The following is a 27802-nucleotide window of genomic DNA, read 5'->3' as shown; positions in this document are numbered from 1 at the left end:
GCCACTGAGTTTTGCTGAGTGGATAAATATAATGCCTGGTTTCACTACGAGGCTATATTTAGATTCTTAATTATTGTGTGCTCCTGGGGTACAGTTAGTTTGAGGTGGAGGGATGAGTTATGGCTGCATCTCTTCTGTTTATAAGGATAACAGGAAGAAGCAAGCTAGCCAGGTATGTTGTAGTCAGTTAGATTTAAGCAGAATTCAGAGGTCAATATTTATTGACCAGCATCTTGCTACCTGGATGTATGCCAGAGGAAAGATATTCAATGGTACTATCCAGGTGGTACTGCTGCATGTCTTTATGGACCACCATGGCACTATCCAGATAATGCTGGGAAGTCTGGAGGCTATCTGGGTGGGGACCAAAGTTATCAAGATGCTGCCTGGATAATTACAAATAAGAATCCTGGCTACTATCCACATATCCAGTGCTTATAACCACAGTCACACGATTGTCAGCAACACAGATCCTACATGTTAAGTATAGGGATCTTCAGATTGCCACCCAGATAGCATAACCCAGGCTGGCTACAATCCTCATTGATCCCAGTTAATAACTTCCTGCGCTGTTCTTACTTTGAATTCTTATTGTCCAATATACTCTTCTACTAAGCATTAACTGATTACTGCTTTTAATCAGCTTTTTTTCAATTTTTAATGTATAGAATGAGAAGTAATGAACTTATCTTGCAGCACCACCTCATCCTCTGATATGAGCCCTGTTTCAACCCTGTCATCAGGGCGTGAGATGCTATTATTATTGCATCTTAGGTTTCACTTACCTAACATTTACCCTTCATACCACCTAGAAATCAAATCTCCGTGCTACATAATATGGTCGCGGCGTTCTTCCGCCCGGCTTTTAAACTAGGGAATACCCCCTGATGTCAGTCCTAAGAAACACACGCAATTGGACCAGACTCTCCAAGATCGCACAGGTGTCTAAGACAACTGGAAAGTCTTAAACTTTTTCTATTATTGACAGTGAAATTTTTGACTTACTTAACAGCTAAGCTATTTAAAACTCTAGCTCACATTAAAGCTAATCCTATCATATTTAAATGGATTGGGGCTTAAACAGCCTGGATAATTAACCAGAGGATTTAGCAGCAAAAAAGTCTAAGGCTATGCAGCTCACAGATCATCTACTGGTCGCTCCGCAGACATGTCCTCCTTCTAGATGCCTCCTTGAAGATCCTAGGAGTCCTTTGGGATAATTGCCTCTTGTTTGACCAACAGTCTCCGCAGTAGTCTGCACTTGCTTTGATACACTTTGATTTAACAGAGTCCTCTGCCCTTACCTAGAAAGTTTAGAGTTAAACTATCTTTGTGTTTGCCTTAAGGATCAGCTGTTTAGGTTGTTTCAATGCCTTTTATAATGCCCATCCTGGGTTTTTGCTTTCTCATATCCAGAATACAGCCATCAAACTTATAGTAGGGTCCTGCAGATACTTACCCCTCCCTTTTCTAAGTCACGATAGAGGTTTGTACTGCAGCCTGGAACGCTAAATGTTCCAATGCTTATAGAATTCCTATGAGTGTCAGAGCAGCGTCGGAGCCTTTAGTGCCTTGGGCCGCGGTAAAAACCTCTATTGTGACTTAATAAAAGAGGGCTTTAGAGAGGCGTTAAATTCAAAATCTTTACACTAACCCATGAGAATTTTGATTGCAGTCTGCTGCTTTCTTTCTCAGATGCTAATTTCATATCATCCCACTAGAACACAGACATAAAATCAATTGGCGCTTTCCTCTCCTTCTTTCGCATGACATGAGAGCACTTGCCCAATCAACTGTTTGCGGGTTGAGAATATCCTTAAGAGATTTAAGAGGGAGCTTAAAACTTACTCTGTTAATCTAGAATTTGAAGACTAGGTTTTAGGGGTTTCTGGTCTCATTGGCATGGAATCTCCTCCATCTTTATTCTCCTCTCCAGTGTTCTTTTTTTTTCTGTTACCTTTCTCGCACTTTACCTTGTGATTCATTTTATTGTTGCGTAAGGTCAAAATAAACATAATCATAACTATATCCAGATAAGCTATCTGAGAAGCAGCTGCATATCACCACAGTATCTTTCTTTTTTTTTAATCGCAAAATTGTATATATATTGTACTGTTAAAAGGAAAAATAAACCAAGAAATAAAAGAGAAGGGGGGGGTAAGGGAGGAATGGCCTAGTACAGGGGTGTCCAATGTCGGTCCTCGAGGGCCGCAATCCAGTCGGGTTTTCAAGATTTCCCCAATGAATATGCATGAGATCTATTTGCATGTACTGCTTTCATTGTATGCTAATAGATCTCATACATATTCATTGGGGAAATCCTGAAAACCCGACTGGATTGCGGCCCTCGAGGACCGACATTGGACACCCCTGGCCTAGTACCACTCCCTTTGACCCTGGGCAAGTCACCTAACCCTTCATTGTCCCAGGCACTATGGTTAGATTGTGAGCCCACTGGGACAGATAAGGAAAATACTCAGAGTGCCTGATTCAGTGTAAACTGCTTAGAATATAAGTGGTATATAAATCAATCAATAAATTTAATTAATAAATTAATTTTGCTCACAGCATCCAGCATTTGAACCCCCCCCCCCCCCCACACACACACACACACACACACTAACTGCAACAGAATGAATATATCAAGGAGTCATTTATTTGTGGCTGACTGTAATATTGCTCTGTGTCTTATGATCTCCATTCATGTCCCACAGGCCTGGCTGTGTGATGTGGAAAGGACAATGCGCTGGACATTGAAAGAACTTCTGAAAAACTGCCGTCTGGCTCTAAAGAAGCTTTCCAGCAAAAGGGACAAGTGGGTGAAAGAGTGGCCTGGACAGGCAAGTTCACTCACTGGGATCTGGCACGGGGATGCATTTGTATATTCAAAAGGCAGTTTTCATACTTTGTGCCTGAAATCCATTTTATCTAATGCTCTTTGTAAGCAAAGTGTAGTCTGATCTATAGTATATTACAGTCAACCCTTGATGCAACAGACTCCGATTTAATGGATTTCAGAAACAACGGACTGAAAAATTACAGCATTTTAACATTTATTTTACATTCATTTTTATGTTTAGATCATTTATACATGCAATAATTCTATCATTTATATGTTAATTGCTTTTTTTAATGCTTTTTGTATTTATTAATATTTAGATATCCCCGGGAAACTACACACACTCGACAATTAGAGACATCCTGTCTCTCCCATTCATCTATCAAATAGAGGGTTGACTGTATATTTTGTGACCCTTATGGGGAACAGTAATCAATATGGACTAATATTAAGATATGTTATTTTACTGTTAACCTCGGTTATTAGTAACTAGGTCTCATTGCATAAAAATGAGACTTGTACTACAATAGTCCAAGTTAGTGATAAAAGAACACATCTTAACCATAGCCAATGTTGATAACTCCCCCCCCCCATTTAATGTGAAGAGTTTCAGTCTCTGGTACCAAAGCTAATATTGTGATGTCATAATGCCTCATTCCACCAGTGTCTAAAAGTCAACATCATCAGTGGTATCACAATGGCCTGGAAGTCATTCATGACTTGATATTGTTCTACCATAAAGAACCCTTTTGGGATTTATAGCTCTGTCTGATTGAGTGAAGGAGTGAAGCAGTTTGGACCCCTGATGCAGGCAATTTGTGCCAAAACACTTTCATCTCTGAGGCCCGTGGTGGGGTTTTTTCCCACTCGATTGGTGTGTACTTTGAGTCCCTCTTCTGGCTTTTCGCTTACATATTATCATATACACATACTTTTTTTGTAACTGTAGCCCATATTGATAACTTCCCCTCTTGGTATGAAAAGTTTCAATCTGTGGTAACCAGACTTGGTATTGTGGCATCATAATGCCTCATTCCACCAGTGCTTAAGAACCAACCTCATCAATGATGTCACAAAGGCTTCATTGTCCTATACTTGGCTCCTTTTTATTACATATAGACATTTTGATTTCTTTTTTTTAAACATCTTTATTCATTTTCAGTTCAAACAACAAGTATGCATTATTATAAAATATAATATACAGAATCACTTGTACAATCTTATCCATAAATCTTAAAAGTTGTGAAATTTCCCCCCATCTCAAACCTCCCTATATCAACCAAAATTTTCACATTTTATGTATTATACCCCTTCTTATGAAATAATTTTAAACATATAAAGGTGTCTAATCATTTGAATATTCAATGCAATGCATGCGAATAGATCTCATGCATATTCATTGGGGAAATCCTGAAAACCCGACTGGAATACGGCTCTCGAGGACCGGAGTTCCCTACCCCTGCTCCTTTTTTTTTTTAATTCTTTATTCATTTTCACATCAATTAACAAGTAAACAATATGATATCTTATAATATACAAAATCATTTGTACATTCTTAACCATAAATCTTAAATACTTTAAATTACCCCCTCCATCCCATCCTCCCAGCCCTCCCTATATCAATAAAATTCATTCATATATGTATTTTATCCCTTCTTATTATAAAATTTCAAACATTTAAAAGTGTCTAATCATTTGAATATTCAATCAATGGCCCCTATATCTTTTTAAACGTATCATAATTCCCATTCTGTAAAGCAAGAACTCTTTCCATTTTATATAATAATAATAATAATAATAACTTTATTCTTGTATACCGCATTACCATGGAAGTTCTATGCGGTTAACAGATGAAGAGACTGTACATTTACAGCGAAGTTACAAATTCATTAATGTTACATAACATTTTAGACGATACATATTCGGTCAAGTTATCTTTACATTCCAGACAATAAATATACGGTGAAGTTATTTTGGCAGCTAGGTTATATGTTCAGAGTAGTTACATTTGCTATAAGTTCGATACAGCGGTGTTACAAATAGCAGTGTTACATGAGGCGGTAAGGGTCTAGGGGGGAGAGGTCAGAAGAGAAGGGAGGAGGAGGGAGGATAAATCAGAATTCCACCAAAAGGTATAGTTAAGTCTTTTATAGTCTTTCCAATTTCTAGTGATGTGTTGAATGGCAACTCCTACCCCTGCTCTAGTCCCATAGTTTAGAGCATGTTCGTGTTTGAAGTGCTTGAAGTGTTTAATGTTTGCCTTATTTTGAAATAAAAAAAGCCTGGTGGCATTTTATGGTCATATTATCTCTCTTTTTCTGACTTAACATTACCATTCTAAAATCAGAAAAGTTCCAAAAACTGAAATATGCTTGGTCCCAAGGATTTCGAATAAAAGATCTTGTACCTGTAACTAGGTCTCATTGCATAAAATGAGGTCTGGTGGTACAATAATAAAGTCTTAACATTTGCCCATACTGACAAAGTTCAAAGGTACCTTTTACTCGCAGAATGCAACACTAATTTTCAAAGTGAAAGTACAATGAGATATTTGCACCTGCTTTTTTGTGCCAGTCCTGTTTGTTTTCATGAACAATAGTGTATCAATATGACAATACAGTCTGTTCCTATAGTTTTGCCTTCCTGCACCTAAACACGCTCCCGGGAACATCTCTTTTAAATGCATCTAAAAGTATCGGCATTGTGCAACAATGTGCCCACTTGACAAAGTTGTACTGAGGGATGACCAGCTTACATGTATAAATTGTCTATTACAGTCAAACTGCGGTTTGCGAGTGTTTTGCAAGACGAGCAAAACACTCCCGCAAACCTTAACTCGCAAAATAAGTGTTGACTCACTAAACGAGCTCTCAGCTATAGTGGCCCAGGGGTGCTGCAGCCCTTTCAGCTTGGTGGCTTCCTTCCCTCGGGGTCCCCGTGCGGCTGCCCTCCCGCTTTGGCCGATGCCTCGGCCGTCCACCAGCGCCTCCCGGCTTCCGATTCAAGCCGGCCGCCATCCTGCAGAAGTATGCCCAGGACCTCTCAACTCCCGAGTCAAGCCGGCCGCCGCTCCAACAACAACCGCACCACATACAAGCATGCAAACTTTGGTTGTAGAAAGAATCTTCTGAGTTTGCATTATGGCCTATGGGGAACTTTGCTTTGATATACGAGTGCTTTGGCTTACGAGCATGCTTCTGGAATGAATTATGCTCTTAACCCTTTCAGGACCAAGGGACATATTTGTCCCATAACTTTAAAATCCTATAAATTTTGATTGGGATAGTCTACAGTTCTAAATTTGATATGTACGGATTCCATATGATACTGCCTTTATGTAAACAAACTGGTTCCGACATTCATTCATTAGCGTCGTTGCTAGATTGACGAGAAGATTCACTTGCCACACTGTCCATAAGCCAGAAGTGTGATTTTTTAAAATAAAAATAATGATATTTCACAAAAAAAATCAATTTTTTGGCATCTGCAAGCCCTTTTTACCATAAAAATGTCGTCAAAACCACAAAAATTGGCCTACGATCCTTATGGTCCTGAAAGGGTTAAACCAAGGTACCACTGTACTTGCATAAGTGGCTTTAAATCTTGTCCTCCATAAAGTGAGTGCAATATTTTTTTTACTCTATTGTCCATTGGCTTCCAGTTGAAGCGAGAATACTTTTCAAATTTGCTTGTAGTAGCTATAAGACACTGTTTGGTAATGCACCATGTTAACATGCTGAAACATTTCAGACTTTCTTGATATTGACCGTCGTACCCGTGGCTGTTCTTTATTCTCTTTTCCATCCTTAAAAGGATATATGTATAAAAGATTTCTTGAAAGAACTTTACCGTTCCGAGCTGGTAAATGGAGTAAAAGTTTAAGTGGTCGAATTGTGGCTTCTTATTCCTATCAAGACTTTATCTTTTTGATAAATTTGTCTGACATTATTATATGAAGGTAATTATAATAAGTTTAAAAAGATTTGGGGGGCCATTGGCGATTTATTCTAATGATCAGACATCTTAAACACCAAAATATTGAATAAGATAAGGGGGTGGGATTCTGAAGGATAATAATTGATAATTGTTATTTATTGGTATATGGGTGGGAGGGGTGGGCTTCTTATATAATTATTTAATTGGAGTAATACAAATAAGAATGTCAAGTGATGAATTAAGGTATTTCTGAATGAATGTTGTACACTTGTAATTTTTGAAAATGAATAAAGATATATATATATAAAAAAAAATTATATGAATTTTAATGCTACTGATGTATTATCACTGTGTTGTCCAGCTTTTCTTTATTGTAAACCACATAGAAATGAGAGGTACTGCAGCATAAAAATAAAATTTATTATTATTATTTCAATATCCATTGGAAGCAGAGTAGGACACAATGCAACTCATTACAAGCAGATTACGATATCGTAAAACATATCGTGGTAGATATTTAAAAAGACACTGGGAGCAAAGTTAAAGGAACATAAGAACATAACAGCTGTCCATCCGGGTCAGATCGAGGAGCCATCTAGCCCAGTATCCTGTTTCCAGTAGTGGGGCCAGACTAAGTCAAAAGTACCTGGCAGAGTCCCCAAAAATGGTACGATTCCATGCCCTTAATCCCAGGCATAAGCAGTGGCTTTCTCCAGGTCTGCTGTAATAACAGTTTATGGACTTTTCCTCCAGTAATTTGTCCAAACCTTTTCTAATCCCAGCCACATTATGGGGCTTATAATCAAAAAATAAATACGTCTAAAAACCTGCCTAAATTAGTACTTGGACGATCTAAAAGACAAATTGTTCAAGTGCTGATAATTGAAATGGGTTTTAGACATACCTAAAAACGACTTAGTCCTTGTCAATGCTGCTGTACGACCAGAGATAAAAGGGGCATTATCCCAGGACAAGCAGGCAGCATATTCTCACGAACGGGTGACGTCATCGACGGAGCCCCGGTATGGACCATTTTAAAAGTGCATCGCCACTTTAAATCTTTAGAAAATTCACAATAGCCCAAACCGCACATGCAAAAGTGCCTTCCCGCCCGACGTAGAGCGCGCGGTCCCTCAGTTTCTTTTTTTTTCGGTTTATAATTTTTATTCATTTTCAAATTTTACATAAAGTGTACAAAATATTAAAATACAATTGATGGATACACAATATCACTTTTATATCTAATACATCATATTTTAAATATATTTTTATCCCCTCTCCCTCCCCCACCCTTCTAGTACTTTTCAATCATATTGTATATCATATTATGTAAAAATTATTTTCACTACCCTCCCCTTCATGTGTGTCACTCAGTCTCTTAGTTTCCGCGGAGCTAAGAAGTCACTCATCAATGTCTTTTAGTATTTTTCGCTGCCTTCCCGTTCTTGCGGTTTTCTTTTTTGACTTTTTAGTCATTATTGGTTTTATTGGTTGCTTTTTTTTATTTAAAGCATATGGTAAATCAAGTTGCTACCTTTCAAAAATACCTTCCTGACCGAAAATTGACTTCTTTTCAAAGTTGCATTAACATCTCATGCAGCTTCTATGTCTGTAGCTATGCAACATCTCGCCTGGCTTCGAATTTCTGAGCTCAATATGAAGCATCAATATCGACTCACTAATGCTCCTTGTTTGGGTGATGAACTTTTTGGACCTTCTTTGGATACGACTACCCAAAAATTACTCGCCCATGAAACCAGGTGGGATTCTTTAGTGATGAACAAAAAGAAGTCCACTCCTGCTCGACCTTTCAGGCAACAACCAGCCTATCAATGTCATTTTGCTGCCAGACCTATGCCTCCGCCCCAGTCTCAACCTCAGAAACAATGACAACAGCCTCAACAGCGTTAGCAAAAAACAGCAAGCTATTCCTCAAAAACCAATGCAGCCCTTTTGACATGTTTCTCCAGAGCATAGTCACCATTCCCAGAATTTACCTCAGCCCATTGGAGGTCGTCTCCAATTCTTCATCAGTCGTTGGGAACTTATTAAATCGGACCTTTGGGTCCTCAACATCATTCGTCAGGGTTATTCTCTAAATTTCCAGACTCTCCCATCAGATAATCCTCCAAAAGAGTCTGTTTTGGACCCTGCTCAGTCCTCCCTTCTTCTACAGGAAGTACAATCTCTTCTACTGAATGCCATAGAGGAAATTCCCCTTTCTCAACAGGAGCAGGGATTCTACCCAAGAAGACTGGAGGACTGAGACCCATCCTGGATCTCAGAGCTCTCAACAAATTTCTAGTAAAGGAAAAATTCAGGATGCTATCTCTCACCCTGCTATATCCTCTCCTCAATCAGAACAACTGACTATGCTCCCTAGATCTCAAGGAAGCCTACACACATATCCCAATTAATTCGGCTTCCAGGAAATATCTCCGTTTTCAAATCAATCGCTGTCATTAACAATACAAGGTACTTCCCTTCGGCCGGCATCTTCTTACAGAGTCTTCATGAAGTGCCTAATTGTGGTGGCCGCCTTTCTCCGATTGCACGGTCTTCAAGTCTTTCCTTACCTGGATGACTGGTTAATCAAAGCTGTGTCGTCTCAAGTTCTTCAAGCAACTTCTCAGACCGTCTTTTTTCTTCAGGTTCTCGGATTCGAAGTCAGCTTCCCCAAATCACATCTCATTCCAACTACATCTTTGAACCCCTCAATGGACTCTCGATTCTCAGTGGTCTCTGGTGACAGATCGTCTTTCTCAATATATCTATGTGACATCATCTTTTCTGCAGTCGTTTCACTGGTGGATGACCTCTTCCAATCTATCCAGAGGTCTCCTTTTCAATTTACCCCCTCATCACAAGATCATCACAACGGATGCATCTCCTTATGCCTGGGGGCTCATATGGACGATCTGCAGACTCAGGGATTTTGAACCGCCAAGGAATGAAAATTTCACATCAATTTCCTAGAACTCAGAGCGATGTTTTATGCCCTCAATGCTTTTCATCATCTTCTTTGCCCTCAAGTCCTCCTCCTTTGCACAGACAATCAAGTAGCAATATACTACATCAACAAACCAGGAGGTACAGGCTCTCACCTATTGTGTCAGGAAGCCCAGAAAATCTGTACTTGGGCGACAGCTCACAATTTGTTCTTGAAGGCAGTCTACATTCAAGGGGAGAAGAATTCCCTAGCAGACAACCTCAGCAGAATTCTTCAACCTCACGAATGGATTCTCGACTCTGCAACTCTCCAGTCCATATTTGCTCAATGGGGCACTCCTCAAATGGACTTGTTTGCGGCTCCTCACAATCACCAGTTGTCCCAGTTTTGTTCCATTTTAGGAGGAGTGGTGAGGGCAGGATTTGAGCGGGATGTGGGCTGATCTAAACTTAGTTGTACTGCAAATATAACCAAAACTTTAACGAGGCTGCCTGGACGGAAGTTGTATGTTGTGACTTAAGGCCATGTAAAAACAGGTCTAAATGGCAAAAACGTATCCAAGGTGACCAGATAAATATTGCAGACACAAAGTACAGACCCACACACTGTCCCAGTGATCACTGACCTCCCCCCTCCCCCCCCACACACACACACCATAAAAATCATAATTAAAACATATACATCTGCCTCCAGAACATTAGCACCTGGCAGCCTGACATAGGAAAGCCTAGTAGAGCTGCACAGAGGTGGCTTAAGTGGTCTTGGGGATGGGTAAGTGAACCATGGAGAGGAGGACCCAGGCCTATAAGCCACTCTAATCACTGCATGGTGAAACACGTGCACCCCCCAAAACCCTTTTGTACTGCCATATAAGTGGCACCTGCAGCTATAAGGGCTATTGGGGTGGTAGACAGATGGGTCTAGTAGGTTCTGAGGGTGTTTTGGGGTGGCTCACCATGACCTATAAGGGAGTTGTGGAGAGATGTTTATGTGGCACCCTTTTTGTGAAGTTCACAGTAGTGCGCTGTAAGGACCCCACTACTCTGGTGCAATGTTTGGTGTCCAGTCCATCACTTTGCTGACCCCACCCATGTATAAAAGGTCTTGTTCTGGGCATTTTTGACTTGGATGAATTTTTGGATGAGAATGGGGTATAACGATAGATGACTTGGCGGTCTAGATGATCAAACGGCTGGTCATCCAACTAGACGATTTTTTTGGGGGGTAGGGGAGAATATTTTGGAGTATTTTTTGGGAATGGACATTTTCCTTAGCTGACTTTGTGTGACTAGCGATTTAAGTCATAAATGGACTTAGACGTTTCTTTTGATTATGCCCCTCCACCTGTTTTTACCATACCCTCCAGCTACGAATTCTAAAGCTTAACTATATGCTGATGTATTTTAACTAGTTAACTCTCTCCAAATATCTGGACACAACTACATGGTTTTGTAGCTTAATATCTCCTTAAATTTAGTCATACAAAGTTTGTGCAGTTAGATTTAAAGAAGCCATTTTTGAGGCTGCATTTAAGTTGACTACTATCTACACTTCTTCCTCCGTATTTGCTGTGATAGGGGATTAACAGAACCGCAAATAACTTTTTTATATGTTATTTGCTGTTTTCTATTAAAAACCATCATGAATTTGGTGAAACCACGAATAACATGGTGGGAGACCTGGCCTGTTCCTGAAGGAGAGGCAAAACACGGTGAAGAAAGTGCCGGGAATCAGCGATTTTCTCTGCAAATGCTTGGAATCAGCAATTTCTCTATGCAAGCTGATGTAATTTGGGGGGAGGAGCCAGCAAGCTAAAAAACATGAATAATTGAAACCGCAAATGCTGAAACCATGAATATGGAGGGAGAAGTGTATTCTACTATCTATTGAAGCGTGTCTGACCCTTGGATACTTTGTAGGCCAGTCCTCGCCTCGTCTTTTTTCTATGGCTTCTTTCAATTGCTTTTTTTTAATTTTTTTATATTTATTAATTTATAATTTCAAATAACAAATCAAGATTCACTTGTACAGAAAGTGATTACAGCAAAAGAAAAAATAATACATAATCAATTTTATGAAGAACAGAATATTACTTAATCACTCAAGTCCATAATAAGATCCATGATGTAACACAAACGGAATAATAAGAAAATATATTAAACTTAAGATACGTGGAACACGGTTAACTGGTAATCAGGCGTCTAATATGTTAAAGCCCTCATTTCTTTTCCCTCTCCAGGGGGGACATAGATAGAAAAGCCGTTAGCTGGTATGGCTCAAAGAAAACATATTTCTGATAATTATATTGTACTATACATTTGCAGGGATGGCGAAAATAAAAAGTGCCTCCAAGAGCTAAGACTCCAGACGCCTTTGTGTGTCTTTTGCCAAATCTGGGAACAATTGCTTGATGTTCATTCCCGTGCCATTCTTGATGCTATTATTTATTCCAAGCTTATATACCGCTACTAATGACTGGAACAGTCAAATCTGAGCGGTTTGCTTGAGCTTTTGCAATGATGTCACATAGCATGAGCTTCTGTAGTGGTGAAACTATACAGAGCAATGCAGCCTCCTAGGTAATTATACTGATTTACATTCATCGTATGCCTATACATATAGCACCTGTCATAAAACATATATACATATATATAACATGTGCCCCCCAAAATAAAAGCTAACAACGCATTAAAAATAAAACAAGCCCTACTAAAAAAAAGTAAAACTTAAATAAAGTAAAATAAAAATACTCATGCATTAAATTTCAATTCCAAAGTCACTGTCCATGTATTGTAGCTTCTCTGGTTTGTTTTGGATCCTCCTCCTCTGGACTCCAACTGACATGCAGGCCGTGAGCTGGAAACAGGCCCTCCCAGTGCCATCAGAACAGCACCGCTCCGCACCAGGACATCACCTCCAGTCTCGCCAACAGCCATGAAGGTCAGAAGATGCAACACAGCAAACAGGGCCTGCCATAAACAGCAGCTCTGCAATCCAACTGGCACGAAACAGGAAGGCATGAAGACATCAGCTGGCATGAAAGAGACAGCAGGCACAAAGCAGAGCCAATATGAAGTAAAGCTGGCACAAAGCAGAGCCCAAGTCCTCAAAGAGGAGACAACGTCACACGCCCACAAAGCAGGTAAGAAGGGCCTGGGTACAAGTAAGACCTCTCAACCGTTAACCAGTTATCCAGCCAACGAGCCTTTGGTCTCTCCTGCTTTCTTTTACCACTGACCAAAACATCTTTGTTGGTGATCCTAGCTGTGCATGGGATTCATAGAAGTCTTCTCCAGCACCACAGCTTGAAGGCATCAATTTATCTTATATTGTATCTGCTTTCGTGAGTGTCCATGTCTCGCACCATATGTCGTTATTTGGAACACAATAGCAGTGATCAATCTCTGTTTGATAGTGATTGAGACGTCCTTGCACTTCCATATTTGGTCCATGCTAACCATGGCAGCATGCCCCCGTGCTAATTGACGCTTGATCTCTGCTCTCGAATCACCACTGCAATCAATCAGCGACCCAAAGAAAACAAAGCTATCAACCACTTCTTTTTTTTCAATGTTGATCTTTATGTGGACTTTCTTGTTGGCAGTAGTCATGATTTTGGTCTTGATGTTCAGGTAAAGTTCTATCTTCTTGCTTTCTTCTTTCAGCTTCAGGATCAACTTATTGAGGTCCTTATCACTCTCTGCCAGCAGGGTAGTATCATCTATGTAACTCAGATTGCTGATGGTTCTTCCATCTATTTTTACCCCAACACTCGAATCATCTAAATCCAGCTTCCTCATGATTACTTCTGCATAGAGGTTGAAAACAGGATACTAGGCTTGATGGACCTTTGGTCTGTGCCAGTATGGCAATTCTTACTTTCGTATATCTGTTATCAATAGATTATGATTTTTAACCCATTGTCTGTTTGCTCCTTGTCTTCCTGTCCCCCTCTCATTGCTATTCCTCATGGCTCTTTCAGATGCTGATCACTTCCAGCCAGATCCAGTGGACTACAGATGTCACCAAGTCCCTGATTATTGCCAAGGACCGCAGTGACAAAAAAGTTCTCAAAATCATGAAAAAGAAGCAGGTGAGTTCTCTGGTAAGATTGAGGTTTGCTAGATGCATTCTGGTTCTCACTACCATCTGCTCTGGGTCTTCCTTCTTCCCAGGATAACCAGATTCTAGCTAAAAGGATTTTTGAGCACCGGCAGACATGGGTTGTGTGTATCCAAAAGCATACCGAGCATGTTGTTAATAGCCTGTCTTCTTCTCTCTCAGGTCTCCATGTTAAATAAATACTCGGAATCCATTCGGGGTAATCTAACCAAAATCCTGCGACTGAAGATCGTGGCACTGGTGACTGTAGAAGTGCACGCACGTGACGTACTGGACAAAATACTGAAGAGCAGCTGCTTGGACGTCTCTGCATTTGAGTGGCTGAGTCAACTCCGTCTGTATTGGGACAAGGTAGGGCCAGACTTTTCCACAGGAGATATTGTCCTTTGCTATGTCTAATGTAGATCTGTGGGAAGTTCCTGGAGGATCTCAGAATGTCATCCGTAGCTAAAACTGCTTCTAACATGCTGGAATGAAGATAAATTATACAGTGTAACTCCAATGATGTGCTTAGAGATCAGAGATGTATGAGCAGCAGAGACTGCAGTAAGTGAGACGTTAAGACAGGCTGGCTTTTCTCTGTACCATGAATTGTAATTATGTTGGGTCTGATGCTCAACACTACCTAATCGGGGAAGAGAGGCTCTTACCTGGTTGTGCTGATTGGGTCATATCCGTATTTTCAATGGGTCATAGTGCTATGTGATCACAGTGGAGCCAGACACCACCAATATTCAGTAGCGGAGCCCAGATAACTATTTGGATAAATTAAGACAGCAAAAATGGCTGCCCTAAGTTTACTAGATCCTGCCGTCAAATATTGGTGGTACTTGAGTAACTCCTGGTGGCCATCTTGTGCTTGGATATTCAGTACTAGTATCCAAATAGGCAGTGGCATACATAGGGTATGTGACACCCAGGGCCAATAATTTTTTAATTACCCACCTCCCGCACACACACACGGATTGGAGGAGCACCCCCTAGGAGCTCCACCTGGGGTGGATCACCTCCCCCTCTGCCCCCTCCTTGAGTACACCACTGCCTGATGAAGGGGATTTTGTTCTCCAAAAGTTGGTAAAAAGTATTTTTTTTTTTTTTTTAATATTTTTTATTCTTTTTTTAAATTCTTACATCAAGTGAAATACATGTAATACATTCAATTATGAAAAAACACTTGAAATTATTATTAAATGTTCTTACAATGTGAATTAAATAAACCCTTTATCAGAATTTTATATCATATTAATATTACAATAGTTTTCCCTCCCTACCCCTTCTATATGTTCTATACATGTGTTATTATATCTGATCAGTAGAATAATTTGTCAATGGTCCCCATATTTTATTAAATTTTTTTTTTTTTTTTTTTTTTTTTAACTTTTTATTTATAGAATTTTCATTCTTTCAATACATGAATCACATATTATAAAATGTATAATAAAATATATATGTATGTACAAATTCATATCATAGATATTCATCCCTTTCCCCTATTAGTTGTTTTTCCATTTTTCTTTCATATTAATATCTATATTTCCCACCCTAACCCTATATTACTATTATAAATTTTTTAATATAACCTTGTTGTAATGCCAATACTTTTTCCATTTTATATATATGACAAATTGAATTCCACCAAAAAGTGTAATTCAATTTAGTGTAATCCTTCCAGTTCTGAGTAATTTGCTGTATGGCGACCCCTGTTAAAATTAATAAAAGTAAAAAGTATTAAAATTAATCCAGTAAAACGTTAACTTATTTCCACTTTCTATTTATAGATGTTAATCAATACAGCTACAATACTACTTTATTTTAAAGCAACAACAACAACAAAAAATCTTTTTTCTACCCTTTGTCATCTCTGGTTTCTGCTATCCCCATCTTCTCTTCATTTTCCATTCCATCCAGTATCCACCCTCTTTTTCTGTCCCTTCAGTTTTTCTCTTTCTGTCTCCACTCCCTCCCCCATGCTCTGGCATCTCTCTCTTCTCCTTTCCTTCCCTCCTTCCTACCCCAACTCCATGGCCTGACATATGCTTCCCTTCCCTTATGATTCGGGATCTATGTCCTCTCTTCTCCTTCCATCTCTCCCTCTCCCTCCATGCTCTGGCATTTCCTTTCCTTCCTTTTCCTCCCCAATGGTCTGGCATTTCAGTCTTCTTTCCTTCCTTCCCCCCATGCCCTGGCATCTCTCTTCTCTCTTTCCCTTCCATCTCCCCCTCCCCCTCCATGCTCTGGTATTCCCTCTCTTTCCTTTCTCTTCCTCTCTCCTTTCTCCCTGGTCTGACATGTCTGTCTCATTCCCTTACCTCCCTTTCCATGGCCTGGTATCTCCTTTTCTCCATTCCTTCCCCATGGTCTGGCATCTCTCTTTCCTCTCCTCTCCCTTCCCTAGTCTTCCTTCTCCCTCCCTCTCTCTATCCAATCGGATGCAGTATTTCTCTCCCCCTCCCTCCTTCTCTCTCTTTGCCACCCCCAGTCAGCAACGCAGCATTCAGAACTCACTGTTCTTGCTGACATCGGGCCTTCCTCTCTGCTACTTCCTGTTTCTGTGAAGGCAGAGAGAAAGGCTCAATGCTGGCAGAACAGTGAATTGTGAACGCTGTGGCTGCACTGCCGCTACCGGAAAGAGAAGACTCTGGCCCTCAGAACACCCCCTTATGGGCTGCACCCAGGGCGGACACCCCCCCTTGCCCCCCGACCCCCATTTGTATGCTATTGCAAATAGGCCTGGCAATGAATATAAAGGTACTGTTTGGCCATTGGCATTAAGTATTTAACAAAAGTCTGACCACCGCCAGCTGAATATGACCCCCCATTATTTTTAGATTTAGTTGTTTTTATACTTTTGCCTTGTGAACTGCTTTGGTAAGTTCTGAAAGGTCAAACCAATAAACTGAAGTAAACTCAATGTCTGTAATTGTTGCCTCGCTCTACTTTTTCCTTTTTCTCTGCAGGATGTCGATGACTGCATTATCCGCCAGACTAACACCCAGTTTCAATATGGTTATGAGTACTTGGGGAACTCGGGACGCCTTGTTATCACCCCCCTCACCGACAGGTATAATATGATTGTCCCTTCCACTGTGACCCAGCTATTTCCTTCCTTCAACTGGAAGCTGACTTTCCCATCTCTGCACAGGTGCTACATGACCCTAACTACAGCTTTGCACCTACATCGAGGAGGCTCGCCCAAGGGACCCGCTGGCACTGGCAAGACAGAGACTGTGAAAGATCTTGGGAAGGCCCTGGGGATGTATGTGATAGTGGTGAATTGCTCCGAGGGGCTGGATTATAAATCGATGGGGCGGATGTACTCTGGTCTAGCCCAGGTAGATAGTTTTCTATTCTGATGAAATGAGCTCCATCCTCTTTTTCTGAGGGCAAGCAGTTCACCCGTCATACAACTGGGAGATGCTATCCTGATGGTGCTGAGTGAGATATTCTGATGGTGCAGAGTCAGACATTCTTTTCCAGAGCTTTCCACAAGATTCTTCTTCTTCAAGGAAATATGATAGAACCATTCCCACTCAAAGTATTTCCTCATTCCAAAGAAATCAGAAGAGCTTCAGCCAATCGTACACCTCGGGAATTTCAACACATTTCTGAAAAACAAGAGGCCCAATATTCAGCCAGCATCAATCAGCTTTAAAATTTATGCATATGCTATAGATACGAGAAGATAAATGCTGATATGTTGGAGCATAGTAATATATTTAAATTGGTGTGGGGCCCATTGACATCTTTTATCACTTCATCATAATTGTCTCTTATCTTTACTTTTTGTAAATTTCTACACACATCCAGGGTAGGGGGGAGGTTGGGTGGGGAGGGTTATTTCTTTGTTGTACTCCTTGTTCATATATATATATATTTTATTTTATTTTTATTTTTTTTTTAATGTGTGTACTTATCTGGATGCACCTTCTCATATGCACTTATTATTTTTATACTTACGTCAAATATATTTGTTTGTGTGTAGAATCCTAAAGAAGGAACCATATAGGTGCTGAAGCACTAGCTGTGTTGAGTCAGTTGTACATCTCCAGAATTTAAATAAAAGATCACAGTGGATATATCTCTCCATCCCTACCTTTTTTTTTTAGGTTCAAACAATTTTTATTGATGCAAACAACAACAAAGACAATGCCAGGGCACCCCAAGGGTGCACAGTACAAACAAGGATGCATCATATACAATAAAATAGAAAGCATGTACAGAAGAAAAGTAACAGCAACCAAACTCCCCCCTCCCCCCATCCTACTCTACATAGGGCGAGCGAGATTAATTAGGCGGAAAGGCACTCCGAGGCCCTGGACTCTTATGAGCCCCGAAGATGCCACACCACCCCTTCCCCCCCACCTATGCCCACTGATCCCATCCGTAACTAAGTGCCAGAACCTTTCAATACCCCGCACCTCCCCTCCCCCCCAATAGTACTCTCCACCCCGCCCCACCAGTACTCACCCAGCCCAACTAACTAAGCGCCAGATTAGGACACCCATCTTAAAACCACACTGCGGCCCTTTGTATGCAAGGCTTGCAGATATGGCTCCCAGATATTCAAGAACAACATCTTTCGCTTCCTAGCTCCTCTGGTATCTCGCGCCTCCCAGATGGCCAACTGATGCAACTGGTTCCACCAATGCTAAAACACCGGAGGGTCAGGGGCCGTCCAGCACTGAAGAATACATTTCCTGGCTAGTAAGCTCATCTTCCTACACAGAGCCCGATGCCCTCTAGGCAAATGACCAAAAGTCTCTGGCAAATCCAAGACAAAGTGGGCCAGGGTACTGCGCAAGGCTCTCCCAATTAACCATGACATGTAAGAAATTATACGCCTCCAGAAGTGCTGGATAATGGGGCAGGACCAAAAGGCATGTCCCAAAGTGTGTCTCCCCGTCCCACATTTATGACACAGTGGTGTAGAGAGACCCCCCCCCCCCCCACTGTAATACAACTATGTACGAGTATAATAGGCGTGTAAGGTCACCCTATAATACGTTTCCCACAACCAAGCACATGGGGTCATCCCAGGTGTTGTCCGCAAGGTACAGGCTACATCCCAATGTCCCAAATTAATCTGCAATTCCCCTTCCCATTTACCCTGGATGTTCTGGTAGTCCTTGGCTGGTTGTAACTCTTGTAAACTAGCATGAATGCTAGTCACCGAGAGAGACACCCCTCTTCCCGATCAAACAACTCCCGCAGCCTGGCCCCAAATTCAATCACAATTGTGCTCTGTCGAGGGATCCCACATAGTGCTCCACTTGATGACACGCGAACTGCGCTCCCCAGGTCTCCCCCACCTTAGCTAGCAAATCTGCACGGGTCAACAGCTCCCCATCATCCCCCAAAATATGTTCTAAACTTGTGACTCCTCTCGCTCCCCAAGACAGCTACTCCCTGGATTCCCTACCCGGAGGAAAGGCCAGATTACCCCGCAAGGGCAAGAGATTAGAGACCATTGGATCCCCTCCCAGGGCGTGCACAAGCCAACGCCAAGCTGCTTGCAATGTGCTAAATAATACACTTGGTCAGATAAAAGAGGGCAATGCCCTCCGGGGGCTATGTAGTAACACAAACACATCATAGGGAGCAAAAAACTCACGTTCCATCTGATTCACCCAATCTCCCAAATGGCGAAGCAAACATGCAGAATTATAGACCCGCACATCCTGTAATCCTAACCCCCCCCCTCTCGCCCCCCAATGCCAATTCCCCAGCAAATGAGACACCTGCAATTTTGGTTTCTTGGCCACCCAACAGAAACGAGTAACCCCTTTATAAAAAATGTAAATCTTTCTTCAGCAAGCAGAAACATACAGCCATTTGGGAAAGATGAACATCTTAACCATGCAAATGTGCCCCATCAGAGAAAGGGGCAATGCCCTCCACGTATCCAGCAAGAGCTCCGTCTGTTGCTGAAGCTTATCCACATTAAGACGATACATTTGGGGTACCTGCATGGTCATCAAAGTCCCCAAATATACAAACTGCCCCGGCTCCCATGTCAACGGAAACCCATTCCCCCAGAGGGCCTGAACCGCCGCAGAAGATACTAACGCCTCCAATTTGTCCAAATTTAAGCAGAACCCTGCATAGTCATCATATTCTTTGATCAAGTCCAATAAGGCCGTCAAGGAGAGCAAAGGATCTGTAAGATGTACTAAGATATCATCCGCAAAGGCCGATAACTTAAGTAAATTCACACTACTTCAAACTTAACCTTGATAAATGTACTGCTATGCAGTTAACAGAGCACACTGTCATGCCATTAAAGCGCCAAATATTACGGGTACATCATTACCACTTCAGACTTTTCCATGACTACATGGGGTCATTTTGACCTTCTCCGGTTATATATTCTCAATTATTAAATATGTATTTTGTGCCTTCTGGTGAATTTTGTCCTTTAAACCACTAATTGACAAAGTGTTACTTCATGAATTCATTATATCTAATCTTGATTACTGTAACATTCTTTATAAGCATTACTCATAGAAAATTCCAGAGCATGCAAATATACAGTTATATGACTTTTGTAGGATCTTAAACTCACTGAGCGTGTGAGCCCACAGGGAAAAATAGGGAAAATGCTTGATTATCTGATTATAAACCACCTAGATTATTATTATTGATAGGTGGTATATAAATACCTAAATAAATTTTTTTTAAACCCCACTATTTCCAATATCATCTAGAATGAAGTTTAAGACTCAGAGTTCTGAAAACCAGCCAGCTGGCCATTCCCTTTAATACTCTTACCCCACATGTTTCTTCCCACATTCTTCGTTCCCGAGCTGACAATCCATTAGCAATCCTTCCTCCCGCAAAAGCATATCACAAGGCTACAGGCAACACTGCATTTTATGTTCTAGCACCATTACTTTGGAAAGTCTTTACCTCAATTCATAGCAAGCCTTAAGGCCTACTGTTTTCCCTGGCTTATTGGGGTTGACAGCTTCTTAACTCTGGGTCCTGCCTTGGCTGTTGGTTGCCCTCAGCTCTTCACTCTTTTTCCTTTACGATTCTTTTTTTTTTTTTTTTTTAATCTTTATTCCTTTTTATTTCTCTCAACAAGTGTACAATATTATTACAATTAATTCACATAACTCACTTGACATTCTTACACAATATTATTATACATGTTTTAATTCCCCCCCACCCACCTCCCATCCCTTCCCATATCAATAAAATAATCTATCCAAACATATACATACTTAGACATCCCTCTTCCATAATACAATTAATCATACTTTAACCTATCCCTCCCCCCCACCCTTTCTTCCTCAAACTCTTTTTTCATTTTATTATATACATTAATGCACAACAAATATATCTCATCATATTACATATATCCCCTAATATATCCTTTACGATTCTTAATTATTGTAAACTGCTCTGAGGTAGGGGAAGGGGAGGGTGGGAATATAGGTTTTAAATGAATTTTTATCTGTCCTGAGGGTTTGAAAGGTGGGGAGGATATTTTTTGGGGTTCTGAAAACAGTTTCTAAATGATCATAAATGATTAATATATTAATATATTTGTTATAAGGTACTTATTATAAGTTTTGAGAACCAATGGATAATTTGTTTGTTAATATGGGGGAGGGAGGAGGGATATTACTCTGTTCAAGTCTTGGTAGGATATTAAGTGTTGATTAATGTGTAAAATGTTTTCTTTGATGATTTCACTTTTTAAAAGGATCAAAATGAATAAATAATTTACGTCTGATTTAGGTTGGGGGGAGGAAATATATTGTAGTACTTATTTGATCAAATGTAGTGCTTTCTTGAATCCAGTTGTATGTATACTTTAAAAGCACTGTTTTTGAATGGAAAATCAATAAAGATTTATAAAAAAAAAAAAAAGTAAACTGCTCTGAGGTAGTATGACCAATTGTACTAAACTAAACCAAATCCATCCACCTCTGTTATAGAAATATCTCAAAACAGGACATGCTATAGTTGTGCAAGTTGCTCATAAATTGCTGTGTGTGCTTCCTAGCATCTGCTGAGGAATCTCCTGGAAAGCTCTGGAAGTGAATGTGGGATGATGTCACCAACAGATGTGAATAGTGAACTACTGTACTTACTGTAAGGTCATTTTCCCTGCTTTCTCTCCTTCCAGACTGGAGCCTGGGGCTGCTTTGATGAATTCAACCGCATTAACATTGAGGTGCTGTCAGTGGTGGCCCAGCAGATCCTGTCCATTCTTTCTGCCCTCTCGGCTAATCTGACCCGCTTCATCTTTGAGGGCCGGGAGATCCAACTTGTATGGTCCTGTGGCATCTTCATCACCATGAATCCTGGTACTCTTCTTGTATTCGATCATGCCAGCCTATGGATCAGAAATTTATATTAATACAATAATCATAAAAGGAGAGATGAGTTGCTTAAAGTGATGAGGGCTGATTTTTCTGCCCAAGGAGAAGGAGGATGGGGGGGGCTGGGAGGGAGAAAATAGATATTGACACTGTTTCTTTCTATGGCTTGACAGGTTATGCTGGGCGTACAGAGCTACCAGATAACCTAAAATCCATGTTCCGCCCCATCTCGATGGTTGTTCCTGATTCCACTCTCATTGCTGAAATCATCCTCTTTGGTGAAGGCTTTAACAATTGCAAGGTACAGGGAAGGAAATGTATGTGTTGTGTGCTTGGTTGTGTTTGGCATCATTCATCTGAAGTTGCAGGATGTATGGAGTAATGGTTATGCAAGCTTGTAACACAACTATGCCATTTTCTCCATGACCCACAGTGCCCCCTGTTCTGCCTGCTGTAAACTGAATCCTCTCTTATGTTTCTCTTTGCCTGCAGCTCCTAGCTAAGAAAGTTTATACCCTGTATTCCCTGGCTGTTCAGCAGCTTTCCAAGCAAGACCACTATGATTTTGGCTTGCGGGCACTCACTTCCCTTCTGCGTTATGCTGGAAAGAAGCGCCGTGTGCAGCCCAACCTCACGGATGAGGAGGTAGAGAGCCTAAGACTTGTTAACAGTAATCCTATTGGTTCTAACAGGATCTCATGACCTCTGTATGATCTAAACAGGCAGCAGTCAATAGTTCATAATGAAAGCAATAAGCTAACTTTGGTAGCCAGCAATTGATGTGGTAGACCCATGAAATCTCATTCTCTGTCCCATTATGCCTCAGTATATCATCTGTCTACAGCAGCTGGAGTTGCACTTCAGCTTGCTCTCATTGGCGTTTTTAACTTACTTTGAGGCTGCTTAACCCTCCAAAATGGCTGGGCAGAAAAGTCACAGTCAGGCCTCTTCTTTCAGGTAAAGCGGAAGACAAACAGAAAGCTAGCCGATGAGATTAAAAGTAGGCATTATTAAAGCGATTTAACCTTGTATGGTCTCCCTTTGGGGGCCTTATTGGAGGGGGGTCTTTATATTTTAGAGCTGAGAAGGGGATGAGGTGAGCATGAGGGGTTGTGTTTTTCTTTTTCTGCATGGGGGAGTGCAACTGATGTTCTTATCAATATGTATCTCTGATTGGCTTTGGCCCTTCCCATCTGTGTAATGAGTTTGAGGCCTGTTTATGCTAAGTACTCTGTTTTTGTTATTCAGATAAAAATACATAAATAACGTGCTAAAAGTAGGCTTTATTCACATGTCACGCTCCAGTGATTAAAAGCTGATGCCCGACATGGCCATGATATCAATGACCTGACACGGCCATGTTTCGCCCACAGGCTGTGTCAGGGGCAGTGACTGCACTGGAAAGCAACAAGAAATAAACCCCTGCTAATCAGCACTTTTGTATCACACAACAAATCAAAGCTTCTTGTTTAAAATGGCAGCAGTGCTTGCTTAAAGGTGAAGACAAGTGAAAATCATATACTTCACTGCACCACTAAAATGTGGAGATTGTTGGAGTTAATTATATTCTGGACAGTAGGAGATGAGAATCCAGGTTCCATTGAAACACTAACTGTCTTCATTTGAAACTGTTGTCATATGGCCTCGCACTTTTTTTTTTTTTAATCTTTATTCATTTTTAAAACTTTCAACTAGTGTACAACAATCATAATAAACACAATTAATCAGAGCACTTGCATATCTTATCATTATAATCTAAACATACAAATGTAACCCTCTCCCCACCCTCCCTCAAAGCTCTTCATTCATAATAAGAAACCTATATTTGTATCCCTCCCCCCTCCCAATACTATATGGTGTATAACTAATAGAAAAATGGCATTTAATCAAGACAAAAAGACATTAATGGCTCCCAAATTTTAATAAAATTATTATAATTTCCATTTTGTATCGCTATTGATCTTTCCATTCTATATATGTGACATAATGAATTCCACCAAAAATTAAAATTCAGCCTACTATGATCTTTCCAATTATTAGTAATATGTTGGATGGCAACTCCAGTCATGATCATTAAAAGTTTATTATTACACGATGATATCTGACTCTTTTTTTCTCATATACATTCCAAATATCACAGTATCATAAGATAACGCTACATGGTTTTCCAATAAACAATTTATTTGATCCCAGGTTGGCCTCACACTCTTAACATGTCTCTGGCAGAGCCAGTTGGAGCAGAGATTAGCTTGCTGATCAGAGACTTACCATCTTTTGAAGGAATTCACTCACAGTGGTATACAGACAGCAAGAATAAGTCAAACATAAGCAACAGATAATTACAGCAGTAAAAATATTCAAATCCAAGGGAAATCCTCTTATTCGCAATTGATTGCACTATGGTGGCAGAGCCATCGATGGAATATTTAATAAAACACAAAGAAGTTTCATTCTCAGAACTGGATGATCTGTGTAAGCAGAAGGCTTATTAACATGATCTTTGCCGTGGAGATTAATACAAACTTTTATGCTGCTTCTTGATGTGGTTCTGTTTATTTTCAACTGTCACTAAGTTAGCAGGATCTACTCTGCAGTTTTGCTCTTTTTTTCCACCCAAAAAAACTATTGTTTGAGCTCCAGTATCTTTCTTGCCATAGGAGATGTGAGCACAGCTGGCACAGTTGTTAATTTATACAGCAGACACACTGATCATGTGTGTCCATCTATGTTCCCTCTAAGCGGAGCTCGTGAACAATCATTCATGCATTCGAGGAGCATCGCTCACAGATTTTACATGGTTAAGAACATAAGAATAGCCTTACTGGGTCAGACCAATGGTCCATCAAGCACAGTAGCCCGTTCTCACGGTGGCCAATCCAGGTCACTGGTTCCTGGCCAAAACCCAAGGTGTAGCAATATTCCATGCTACCAATCCATGGCAAGCAGTGGTTTCCCCTATGTCTTTCTCAATAACAGACTATGGACGTTTCCTCCAGGAACTTGTCCAAACCTTTCGTAAAACCAGCTGCGCTATCCGCTCTTACCACAACCTCTGACAATGCATTTCAGAGCTTAATTATTCTCTGAGTGAAAAAAATTTCCTCCTATTGGTTTTAAAAGTATTTCCCTGTAATTTCATCGAGTGTCCCCCTAGTCTTTGTAATTTTTGACAGAGTGAAAAATCAATCCACTTGTACCCATTCTACTCTACTCAGGATTTTGTAGACTTCAATCATATCTCCCCTCAGCTGTCTCTTTTCCAAGCTGAAGAGCCCTAACCATTTTAGTCTTTCCTCATATGAGAGGAATTCCATCCCCTTTACCATCTTGGTTGCTCTTCTTTGAACCTTTACTAGCAACACTATATCTTTCTTTAGATAAGGAGACCAGAATTGAACGCAATACTCCAGATGAGGTCGCACCCATGGAGCGATACATGGGCATTATAACATTCTTAGTCTTGTTAACCATCCCTTTTTTAATAATTCCTAGCATCCTGTTTGCTCTTTTGGCCACCGCTACACATTGGGCAGAAGGTTTCATCATATTGGCTACGATGACACCCAGATCCTTTTCTTGGGGACTAATCCCCCAAGGTGGACCCTAGCATCCAGTAACTGTGATTCAGGTTATTCTTCCCAATGTGCATCACTTTGCATTTGTCCACATTAAATTTCATTTGCCACTTGGATATCCAGTCCTCCAATTTCCTAAGGTCTGCCTGCAATTTTTCACAATCTGAATGTGTTTTAACAACTTTGAACAGTTTAGTGTCATCTGCAAATTTAATCACCTCACTCGTCGTTCCAATTTCCAGATCATTTATAAATAAGTTAAATAGCACCAGTCCCAGTATAGGCCTCTGCAGCACTCCAATGTTTACTCTTCTCCATTGAGAAAAATGATCATTTTACCCTACCCTCTGTTTTCTATCCGATAACCACAACTTATTCCTAATCCACAACTTAGCTTTGCCACCTATCTCATGACACTTTAATTTTCTCAGGAGCCTCTCGTGAGGAACTTTATCCAAAGCTTTCTGAAAATCTACATACTCTATATCAACTGGCTCACCTTAATCCACATATTTATTCACACCTTCAAAGAAGTCAAGCAAATTGGTGAAGCAAGATCTCCCTCGGCTGAACCTGTGCTGACTCCATCTCATTTAATCATGTTTGTCTACATGTTCCACAATTTTATTTTTTATAATCGTTTCTACCATTTTGCCCAGAACTGAAGTAAGACTTACCAGTCTGTAATTTCCCGGATCTCCCCTGGAGCCCTTTTTAAAAAAATCGGTGTAACATTGGCCACCCTCCAATCTTCAGGTACTACAGATGATTTTAGCGACAGGTTACAGGTCACTAACGGCAGGTCAGCAATTTCATGTTTGAGTTCTTTTAGTACCTTGGGATATATGCCATCCGGTATTACTTTTTAACTTATTGATTTGGCTTAGTACATCTTCCAGATTCACCGAGGTTTCTTTGTTCCTCCACATTTTTAACTTTTTGTAAGATTTTATTTTCATGATATGAATGTATTTCACTGATTGTTCAGTTTCTTATGGTGTAAACCGCCTAGAACTCTTGGTAATGGCAGTATAAAAGAATACATTTATTATTATTATTATTATTGAAAACCATTTCCGGTTCAGTTAGATCTCTTATATCTTCTTCCGTAAAGACCGAAGCAAAGAATTCATTCAGTCTTTCCACTATGGCCTTGTGCTCCTTGATCATCTAACGGTCCCACAGATTCTCTCACAGGTTTTCTGCTTCTGATGTACCAAAAAAAAATTGCAATGAGTTTTTGCCTCTTACTCCCTGATGTAACATTTAACCAGTCAATGTTGGGGTAATTGAAGTTTCTCTTCATATTCTTTTTTAACTGACTTTATCAATGCTTTTCATCTAACTTGCCAGTGCTTGTGTTTCTTCTTGTTTTCTTCATTCAGATCCTTTTTCCATTCTTTAAAGGATGTTTTTTTTGGCTCTAATAGCCTCTTTCACTTCACCTTTTAACCACGCTGGTTCTCATTTCCTCTTCTTTCCACCTTTGCTGATACATGGAATACATCTGATCTGGGCTTCCACGACGATATTTTTAAATAACATCCACGCCTGGTTTACAGTCCTAACCTTTGCGACTGATCCTTTTAGCTTCTTTTTAACCATTTTCCTCATTTTATCATAGTCGCCCTTTCGAAAATTAAAGGACCCTTCAATAGATTTCTTTTGCGACGTTACTCCCAGTATCAGCTCAAATTTGATCACGTTATAATCACTGTTTCCCAGTGAACCTGTACAATGTCTTAAATTCCATTAAGGACCAAATCTAAAATAGCACCCTCTCTTGTCGGTTCCCGGACCAGTTGCTCCAAGAAGCAGTCATTTATGACATCTAAGGATGTTACCTCCCTAGCACTCCCTGATGTAACATTTAACCAGTCAATGTTGGGGTAATTGAAATCACTCATATATATATCACAAAAACATATGCTAGACACTTATCCCGGTCTGACTGGTATAAAGAACCATCAGAGTGAAAAATGTCCAGACTAGAACAGTGCTAGAGTAATATTCTCTCCCACCGAGGAGCACCTCCAACAGAATGAATTTT

The 27802-nt window shown here is 40.4% G+C and overlaps 1 protein-coding gene across 1 annotated transcript in view; it reads left to right on the top strand.

Annotated features, from left to right (window-relative positions):
* Positions 1–27802, top strand: part of DNAH2 (dynein axonemal heavy chain 2) — a 511463-nt gene that overhangs the window by 202385 nt on the left and 281276 nt on the right. The window contains 8 exon segments of the mRNA XM_033923769.1: positions 2715–2840; positions 13708–13818; positions 14010–14198; positions 16805–16908; positions 16990–17179; positions 21982–22162; positions 22351–22478; positions 22670–22822. Of these exon segments, the coding sequence (XP_033779660.1) occupies positions 2715–2840; positions 13708–13818; positions 14010–14198; positions 16805–16908; positions 16990–17179; positions 21982–22162; positions 22351–22478; positions 22670–22822 (1182 nt within the window).

This window comes from Geotrypetes seraphini, chromosome 16 (genome assembly GCF_902459505.1).
Source record: "Geotrypetes seraphini chromosome 16, aGeoSer1.1, whole genome shotgun sequence".
Lineage (NCBI taxonomy): Eukaryota > Metazoa > Chordata > Amphibia > Gymnophiona > Dermophiidae > Geotrypetes > Geotrypetes seraphini.
Note: the sequence above shows the minus strand (reverse complement) of the source record. Positions and strands in the feature narration are given on the sequence as shown.